The 10,399-nt window shown below is 42.5% G+C and overlaps 1 protein-coding gene across 1 annotated transcript in view; it reads left to right on the top strand.

The window, feature by feature from the left end:
* The first annotated feature begins 244 nt into the window (after positions 1-244).
* The window catches only part of MTX2 (metaxin 2), a 29,889-nt gene continuing 19,734 nt past the window's right edge, over positions 245-10,399 (top strand). Inside the window, 2 exon segments of the mRNA XM_036386773.2 lie at positions 245-296; positions 299-358. Coding sequence (XP_036242666.2) covers positions 245-296; positions 299-358 — 112 coding nt within the window.

The raw sequence follows: 10,399 nt of genomic DNA, 5'->3' as shown, positions 1-10,399 counted from the left end.
CATTTAGGGGCTCCGTTCCTTTGTGCCCCATGTCCAAGCTAAGGGGGCAGAGGCTGAGCAGGCAGCGCCCCGCCGGGAGCTCCCGGGGTTTGCCCTCGGGCTGGGATAGCGGAGGGCAGTGACTGTCGCTCCCAGGCCGGGGTGCTCGGGGATTCCCCCGGGAGCATCCCTGGGCGCTCCCGCCCGGCCGGCCCGGCCCGGCGCCCCGCGGGCGGGGGAGCCGCGGGCCCCGCCCCGGCCCCGGATGCAGTCGCTGCCCCGCCGGCGGCGCGGCGCCCAGTTCCTGTGCGTGCCCTCGGCCCGCCCTCCCTCCGCGACATGTCGCTGGTGGCCGAGGCCTTCGTGACTCAGCTGGCCGGTGAGGGGCGGGGGCGGGCGGGACTCCGGGGCCGCGCCGGGCGCCGCGCTCCGAGCCGCGGGGTGAGGGCGGCGGCGGCGCCGGGCTCCCGCGGCCTCGGTGCCGGGGTGACCCCTCGGGATGGGGCCGCGGGGACGGGACTGTGGCGGGCGGGGGGCGGCCGCACGGAGCGGTGCCGCACGGAGCGGGGCCGTACGGAGCCCGGCCCGGAGCACGGCGCCAGGTCCCTCCGCACGGCTCCTCTGCGAGCGCAGCCGTGCGCGGCCACCAGGTCCCCTCCTCTATGGGCTCCCCAACCCCCGCTGTGCCGGGGCGCATCGTGACTTTCATTTAATAACTTCTTTGAAACGGATTCATTTTCCTCAGTGGTCCAGCAAACCGTGTTTCTCATTGCGGCAGCTGGCGCTGAGCCGCGCTGCGTGGGAGAGCTCGGTGCGGCGCCGTGCCCGGCCCGTGCCCCGCGGTGCGCGCTGTGCCCCGGTGTCCCCGGTGTCCCCGGTGTCCCCTGTGCGGGGCGGCTCGGGCGTGTGGCGGGACCTTTGCTACCTGTCAGTGCTCTCGGGAGCCGCTGCAGCTGCGCCGTCTGCGCCGAACGTGACCTTGAGCTAAAACAGAAAGAAGTGTGTGTCACTGTGGAGCTGTTTAGCAAAAAATTATAATTATATGCTCTCAAGGAAAAAACCAAAACATGAACCTTAGATAATGCCTGTCTAGGAAGTTCAAAAGCCAGTTAGTGTGTTGCATGCTTAAAATAAGTGCCTTGGTCAGTTTCTCCTTTCTTCTTATTCCCTGTTTTGGAATTTTTGCTGCTATGCAAGCTGCCAGACAATAAATACTGCAAGGGAGCAGCATGTTGATTAATACGGACCTGTTGAGAAGGATGCTGAGTTTTGTCTCAGGAGCTGGGTCTTCTGCCACTTGATAGAGGCCTCCACATAGGAATCTCTATTGTGAGTGTGCCCTGACTTGTAGGTCATGTGAAGGTGGTGGGTCTTCAGTCTAGGTCTGTAAAGGTACCCATCGACAAGCTTGAAAGTTGTGCTGGCCTCTTGAGTTGGCACTTGCTAATACTCAGATGCTAGCACAAGCCATGCTTATGTTGAGGGCCAGAGCTCTGGATCCTTGGGATGTGGAGAATAGGGTACTTACTTGCCTTTGTGATCTCTTTAGTATATTTTATTTATATTGTGAAATACAAGAATAATGGCGTACATGACTGAATCTTGATTTTCCTGTCTGCTCTGTAACCTTTATGAATATTCTAGAGTGACAGCTTGCTAATACTTATTTTTTCTGGAATTATAAACACAAACTCAAGACTATACTGTGTGTAGGCATCTCATTGCTCTGTTATTCAAAAAGCTGTTGTTTCACCGTTTCAAAAGCAGTTATCTACCTTAAAAAGAAAAGATACATTTGCCAGTGGGTTGTGACCTTTGTAGCTTGTCTGTATTAGACACCAGATTGAAAGTAAATAATGGCAACATTGCTCAATTTGTTCATATGAAAGAATTTTCAGATTTAAAGGTTAACCAGGATCTTGGCCAATGCCCACCACACAGCTGGATTTCCTGAGATCTTAACACAGACATAGGGAGTATTTAATTCTGGTACTAAGAAGATATCCCCCAGATCTAGGAATATTTGTGAGGAAGAAAAATGGTGTGTCTGCAAGGAAAGAATACTGCTACACCTTGTTTTAATAGCATCTTATCCCATATCTGTGGTTGTGAATGATTGAGAATGTTTTCCATATTCCTAAAAATGAGATTTCATTGGCTTTTCATTGGGTCCCTATTCATGAAGATGTCCCTTTATCACAGCAGGTGCAATGAGCTGCAGCTGCTCTTAGCATATAACAGCTATAAAGCATGAGTCCTTACATACAGGTATTTAAGACAATCAGCTCAGCATAATTTGTTTTCTAGAAATGTTTTAAAAGCTTAGGGGAGGGTTTTAGTAGACAAGAGGATTGTAACTTTATTTTGCACACCAACTTTTTGTGTAGGTATTTGGATTTTTTTTTAAAGTAATACGTCTCTTCACTTTGCGTGTGCCTTGTGCATTCACTTCACCATCTCAGCACAAACTGAAACACAGAAAACACCTTCTGAATGTGAGAAAACCTTCTTTCAGTGTGAGGATGATTTAACATTGGAGCAGATTGCTCAGTGCAGTTGTGGAGTCTCCATCCCTGGAGGAGAGTGGAGGTGGGCAACCTGCTGTGGCTTCCTCTGGACATCCCAGAAGTGCCTTCCAGCCTCAGTGGTTCTGTGCCCATCAGTTCTCAGCTACTTGCCTGTGCTGCAGTAATTCTGCATCCTCTCTGAGCAACAAGCATTCACCTGACCATGCTGAGCACAGCCTCCTGCTCTAATGCCTTAATGATTAAACACAAGGCAATGACTGAATCACCTGCGTGGAGTGTCATGCTTGCATTAGTGGCATTCAGCCATTTGCTCATTCAGAAATACAAAGAGGTTGATATGATGTCTCAAGGAATAATAAACATGTATTTCCGTAGCCTCATGAGTTGTAAGCATTCGTGAGAAAGAGGCATCACAGTTTAAATCATCCATTTCTAAACTGTAGAAAATATTAATTGAATAATATGGTAGAGAATTTATTTAGAGTAGCTCAGCATCAATCACATATTAACAGGATGGGAAATGAATGTTTATGCTGTAAGAAGAATTAGAGTGCCAGCTTTCAAGTGGTCTACAACATTAATCTAACTCTAGTAGTTTTGAGAAGATGACTGCTCAAATAATCTCTAAATGATTGTTGAGCATACATTTAATTGATCACTGAATTACTCAATATGCTTTATTTTTTCCCCAAAATACATTAGTTTTAGGTCAGTCTTCAAAAGAGAGAAAATAATAATTGTTGCTTGTCCTTTGATCTCTGGAAAATGACTCCTGTTTATTGCTGTTTTGTCCAAGGGTCTTAGGCTGGTTTTAATACTAAGGGAAATGAATGCAGTGTGAAAAGCAGGTGCCCTCCTGCCTTAAGGTATTTTATGTTCATAGTGAGTCTGCCTCCAGTGTTGCATGCCAGAGTACAAATAAATCTTTGACATGTATGTTTTGTGTATTGAGACAAGCTTCAATCTGAGTGAGAAAAAATTCATTGGGAGTAAAACCTGACCACCTAAATTGTTCCCATACACGAAGGCACGATATTTAAACTGAGTATGCATTTTTTGCATCAAAATGCACATAGGTAAGTGTTAGCACTTCCTCCATGTGTGAGGTGAAAAAAATAGTTATTCTTGCTTAAAGTGGGTTGTTGTCAGCAGAGATTGTTTAAGCCTGCTGCAGAGGTTCTTGTAATGAAAAATTCGAGTTTATTTGAAAATACCAAATCTGTCAGGTTACATGATTTTATCTTACAGAGTTTTTTACATGTGTGCTTTTCATTTGGTAATCAAGCTGAAAGGAATCCCTTTTAACTCCTGTTCAGTTTCAATAAGCAAGTTTCTTATGTCTCTCCTGCCAATTTATGCTCAGACATGTTTCATGACTTGGTTTCCACCAATCCTTTGAGTGGATTGCTTATCCAATCTACTTTTTTAGGTCGGGGAAAACATTACTTTCACAATTATTGTAGTATAGTACATATTTCATTTTGAAATGTTGTTATTTCTTGTTTTTAAGCAGCAGCATAATTACAGTTTATAATAGAGCATGCTTCTATAATTGTTTCTGTCTCCATTAAGACTAAGCAGTCTTTCTCTAATCAGCATTTTATTGTTACATGTTTTCTGTTAAAGCGATGTCTTCTTTTCTCATTCCAGAAATGAGATTGCTCTAGAAATAATGGTAACAAAATCAGTAAACCAAATGTAGCACCTATTTTGATATTGTCCAGTTTGAATTTGAAAGTAAACTTTCCCTGGCTGATGAAACCATGGCAAGTGGTTTGGATGGGAGTGCTGTTTTGGAGCCTCAGCTCAAGAGGTCATAGAAAAAAAAAGCAAAGAATGGGAGCAGCTTTGGAGAGGAATCAGATTTTTCTTCTCTTTCTCACTCCTTTTTTCTTTCTGGTCCTTGGATGCTCTGTTCTCTGACTGTCCTGAGGCATTAACCTGGTCTGTTCCTGTAGGTTTGGACCAGCTGAGTCACTTTTTTTTCAAAACAAGAATAAATGAAAGAGCTTGGTTGCTGTTCTTTGCTCTAGTTGAGCAGGCATCACATGTTGTACGCTGCTGGGCATTTTCAGCTGTCCCTTTTGAAAGGGAGTGAGAAACTGCAGCTGCATGCAAGCCATGGTGAGGAGGGAGAGAAAGTACACACCATGCTCTCAAATTTTTCTTATTATTACTTTTACTGTCTGGTCTTTAGTTATTAAGAAGATGACATAGATATCACATGAACATGGATGTTTTAACACAAACCTTAAGAAGTTATATGTAGTAATAAAACCCATGAAATGCTCAGGAAGTATTGGAAACATCAAAGGAAAAAATTCCAATGATGCTGCAGAGAATGCAGGACAAGTCTCATTGGGGAGGATGGGAGCTCAACTAAAAAAATAGGTTTGTACATACTGAATTGGAAAGTAAAAATGCTGAGAGGTGGGAATTTTTAGCAGTTCTGCCTTCTAGCTGTGGTATAATGACAGTGAAGCCAATGTAGTGTTTGCATTCCTAGCAAGAACTTCCAAAGCTCAACTGCATGTGTGGTTTTTTTGGCATTTGAATGCTGTATTGGAGAAACTCTGGATGCACTGGAGTGTTCTCACTGAAAGCCTTGGAAAAGAAATGAGGGAGACTGTGAGGGTGTGATTAAGAGAATAGGATAATGTTTTTAGGCTCTGAAGCAGGGAGTGTGCAGTGTTTCCCGGAGGTGAGGGAGAGTGTGAGAGGTGCTATGGCAAATGCCACTGTCTGCTGTGGCTGGTTTAAAGGCCCAGGGGCCTAAGGCAGCATCTTCCCCTTGCTGGCAGCAACCCCTGGCTGGCTGCACAGTGCTGACTGTCTGCACTTGTACCCTGCAGAGCTCTCCTGCCTGCAGAGCTCAGCTCATCTGGCACCTTTGCAAGACTGGTGCTGCTGTGCTCAGGGTTATGGGAATGAGACAGTGGAGGGGAGCCTTAATGAACGGCCAGAGGGGCCAGGGCTGGGTGAGCTGGAATTGTGTGTGGGAAGCAGCTTTTGGAGCAGCTATGGGATGCTTTGGTCCTGTCTGGTGGGACAGGTGTGTGTGGACCAGAGCAGGGGTGCTGTGAACGAGGGAGCTGGGAGCTCCTTGGGGCACTCCACAGAAGTGGGGGTCAGACTGCCTGCCAGACATCTTTAGGGGAGGAAGAGTTCAGACTATCACAGAAAAGAGGGGTCGCAAGCTAGGAGAGCTTTCAAAGGACTGATTTAAAAATGTACATATCTACAAATGTAGATATCATGGCTAAGAAATGTTCCAGTCCAATAAGGCATTAAGTATCAATAAGTATCAATCAAGGCAATAAGTATCAGATCTCCACTGTCTTGCTCTTCACAGCTTCTGTGCTTGAAGTTTGACTTCTTGGGTCAGGACCAAAGAGGAGCAAGGGAGTTAAGTAGCACAAAGGGAAGGGATTGATTTAGAGATCTATAAAAAGCTAATTTTAAGAATTACAGAACTTCTTTGAGATGAAGCACTTATGCTTAATATCAGAAATAAGTAAAATAACTCCAGCTTGTCAGGACTTTATAAATAAATCTTTTGAGATCATTTAGCTGGCACGCTGTCTGATTTTTTCTGAAGAAATCCAGATGTTGATTTAGGAAGAACTTTTATTTATGGACTTGATTTTGTTGAGATCTTTTTGGCCTTGTCTCCTGACAGGATCTCCCTCCTGTGGCCTGCCCGAGTAGCAAGAGTGCAAAGCACCCTGGAGGATTGAACCACAGATGTGTACACTCTTGAAAGTCAACTCAAAGACAGTAACAGAATTGGACTAATGCTTAAATACACGCAATTAATAGCTTTCTTGGAGGGTGAAGAAGCAGATTATGTCATGTTAAATGGCTGCTGCAGTAGTGTCTCATGCTGACTCTCATAGTGGTACAGCTACAGGAAACTCAAGTTTGAGAATTGCTGCTGAGATTGAGTCTTTACATCGAATATCTGCTCAATCAATAATTACTGGACAGTCATGTTTTATCTGAACTGTAATATCTCTACAGAGCAGGCCAGAGACAGATTTAAGCAAATGATGTAATTATTTGATATATGATTTAATGCAGAGTGTTTAACTAGTGTGAAAGTTGGTTTTCATTTGGCAAGGCACTATGAAACATGTTTTGGTCCTTTTTCAGCAGAGCCAGGGAGTTGCTGATGCTTTTGTTTTTTCTTGGCCCTTGTTAGTTTACAGGATCAGGCAATTACATGAAATTGATGTGTACTCAGTGTGGGTGGGTTGAACTGGTAGGTCTTAAGGAAGCTTATTCACAACTTTCTTGTACTTCTTTTATTGGTCACTCTTAATGTATGAGATGTAGACATTTAACTGCTTTGGTTCCAAAGTGGCTGCAGCTTCACTGTATTAGGCAAAATGTACCCCTCCACTTATTTCCTGAATACTAGAAACACATCAGTTCCTGGCATTTTCTTTTTAAACAATGTATTGTTGCTTGAAAACACAGATTTATGTTAAAAGAGTATGAACTGTTTCTTTGATGCATTTTAATATCAAGTGTCTTATAAATCTTCCTTGTTTCTGCAGTCTGGGGAATAGCTTTCCATGTGTTTTTTTTTTTGGTTACTAAATTTAGAATGTTGTGGTCCCTTCCAACTCAGAATATTCTGTGATTCTTTGGTATTGAGCAGCAGGTCCCCACCATGTCACCAGTCTTTGGAAACCAAAAAGGGTAATTTTTCCTCCTGATTTGTTGTAATGTTTGCTTCATGACATTTAGAGACTTGTAAATAATATTGCTGGATATAGTTGCCCAGATGTAAGACTGAATTTCTTTTTAGTGTTTACTCTTGTGAAAAAGCAGTTTTGAGAATCCTCATTATATTTTAATCAAATCTGTACCTAGGGAGAGGCTAAAGGAAACTGTTTGAAAATAATATGTAAGTTAATCTCTCCAGCTGTAATACTGCAATACAGTGATTCAGATTAATGCCAAGTATTTTTGTTTGCTTGTTTTTAATAGAGGGTATCTTGCCTCTTGGCTCTTACAGCAGGCCTTTAATGCCATGTGAACCAAACTGGTAAATACAGATGTTTTAGCTTTCCTCTTTTTTTAATGTAAGTTAAGTATCAAAGTGTTTAAGAAAAATGTAACAAAAAGGAAAGTGATCCATGCAAATATGGTGATTTTAGAGAAGGAGTAGTCTTTACTTTTATATGATCCGTAACAAGTTCATAATATTTCATGAAGTTGCTGTGTTAAAGAAGGTCAGATATTCCCAGGCCAGGTCCTAGCCTTGCCTACACAACAGCACACAGTGAACTGTGTGGAAGAGATTGTTAGTCAGCTGCATACTGCATTTACAGAAACAGAAGGTATCACAGAATAAACTGGTGACAAACTGAGAATATAGTAAACTTTAGTTTGGAGGAGATTTGGGGTAGTAATTATCTTGATTTACTGTTTATTAGCCTTGATTCCTATTAGGCATAGGTTGCTTTTATAACAGAAAAATATTTCTATCTGCATTGCCTTCCAAAAATATTCTTGTCCCAAAAGAATTCCATGGTATTGCTGAGAGCTGGGAACAGACTTAATTTCAAGTTGAGTATTTTCCTAAAAACTTTTAACTTGTTGATGACTTCATGTCTCATTCAGGAGGGAACATCTTGATGCCTGGGTCTAGAGCTCTGTGGCTTTTGTCTGTGGCTGGTATTCAAGAATGCCACAGCTTGCCAGCAAGCTGAACTAGTGGCAGACTACAGGGCAAATCACACTGCCTGCCTGCCCTACTGCTGAAACTGGCTATTCTTACTAGACCTCTGAAGTGGCTAAAATGTTGTTTAGCATATTCCACAATTTAACATGCAAAGTATTTTGTCTTCTCATTTTCACAGTCAGAGTCTTATTTTTTAAGTAAGAGGATTAAAGGCATAACTGTAAACCATTTATTTCATTACATCTCTTTCATCATCGTGAAGCTGCTGGGGGAAGGTGGATAAAAATGTTTGTTTCCCCCGTACATCCTGGCAGCACTGACACAGGATGAAGAGTTTCCCAGTAATTCAGAGTGTAGAAGTTGAAATCAAGTTTTGTGCACTCATAAATAGATTCTGACCAGCCCAGCCAAGGAATTGGTGGGGCTGAGGCACTGTAGAGCATCTTAGTGATATGGTGCTTCCTCTTGAGCAGACTTCACTGGGGGAATGTTAGTGCTGCCTCTCATTCTTTGAATTAAGGTTCACCAGTTTGCAAGTGTAGTATGTCCTGTTTTGAAAGCTCTAGTTGGAGCTGAGATGTGTAGGCTTCAGGTGAGCTGCTGATCTCCTGCTGGTAGTGGGGTTCAGTGCTCTTGAGTCTTCTTACACATATTTGTGTTCTTTTCTCTTACTGTCCCAAAAGTATTTGGGTAGGTAGAGTCCTATTGTTGAAATGTCAGTCTGAAACATCTGGAAACATTGAAATCAGATTGTTATTTGAATGTCTGTCTCTGGTCTTAATGTTGCTCAAGTAAAACATTTCACACTATGTGAAAATCTGAAAAGTGCACCTAATGCAATATGCCTTCAGTGGCAAAGAATTTGATGTGACTATCATGATTCATTCTGTGCTTTGGAAGTTGCTTTTTAAGAGCAAAATTTATGTTTTTTTCTGAGTCATTCTCCGATATGACAGGTGAGGAGTTAGGAATCTGTTTCAATAGTTACAAACTCTACTGGGAATGTGCAGTGCACCAGTTCACAGAATTTTCTTTTAATTTGACAACTAAGAACCCTGTTATCACTTTGAAATCTTCAGCATTTTCTATGCTAAACTGTTAATAAGTAAAACACTTAGACTAACAAATTCATTTAGCTTAGTGAAATTTTCATGCATTTTTAGTCAACCACAAAACCAAAGAAGATTTGGAGTAAGTTTGCTTGCTGTTTGACTTCCCCATTTGTTGGGGTGCTGTGTCTGCTAAATTCTCAGCACCCAGGATTACAAGGCTAATGTAGTGATGTTTTCTGTGTCCACATCCTTTTAATTCTTATTTCCCTGTTACTTTTGAACTCAAGCCCTTTTCAGACATTGTTAATGGGGGAGGGTAGAAGGGGGGGGAATAATCCCACAGATTGTTTCCCATAGGCTGTTTCCTATAACTGGCATTATTGTTTTAATCAACTAGCAGTGTGGTAGAGAAGTAGGGAAAGACAATAATATGAGATTTGATTGTCCTGAACAGCAGTCAATCCACATGAAAGACTAAATATTTGAATTTGTTAATCATGGGAAAAGTTTCAGTAGGGTGGGAAAACAATTTTTACTAAAGACTGCAAGCCTGCGAGACAGACCCATTGAAAACCACACAATAGTAATTCCTCTGATTATGGAGGCAGAAGAAAGAATGAAATAGTTCCTTATTTCTAAGAAATGTAGAGAAGCTATTCCTGTAAGGCATGCTTCCAGGCAGTTATTTCATCCTGTGAGCAAGTAATGATAAAAATGTCTGTTGCGTAGGATCTAACACGTAAATGTGATTCTGTGTTGAAAGCTTCTGAAGCTGAATTGACATCACATTTGTTAATTTTCTCTTTATATACCGAGTGCCACAGTAGCCATGGTTAGCAGGGAAATGAACATCTACAGACCAGAAGATTATAGTTGCCGAAGGATAAACTGGATTTGACTTCATTAGTGCACAAATGATAAGTTTGTGAGGAGTTATTATAGCATTAATCAACTTGATGGATTGGAAATATGACAGAACTGAAGCAGCGTGTAATATTAGTGCCTATTATTCTACAAATTATGTCTTCACCTACATTCATAAGGCAAGAGTCATTGCTGCACATTAAAGATGTTACACACTTTCTCCTCTTGTGCAGACATGTGACAAGCCTTCAGTGATTCCTGCTCCTCTCTTCCCCAGCAGGGCT

The sequence above is a fragment of the Molothrus ater genome, chromosome 7, assembly GCF_012460135.2.
Source record: "Molothrus ater isolate BHLD 08-10-18 breed brown headed cowbird chromosome 7, BPBGC_Mater_1.1, whole genome shotgun sequence".
Classification (NCBI taxonomy): Eukaryota; Metazoa; Chordata; class Aves; order Passeriformes; family Icteridae; genus Molothrus; species Molothrus ater.
The sequence above is the reverse complement of the archived record's forward strand: the minus strand, read 5'-3'. Positions and strand labels throughout refer to the sequence as shown.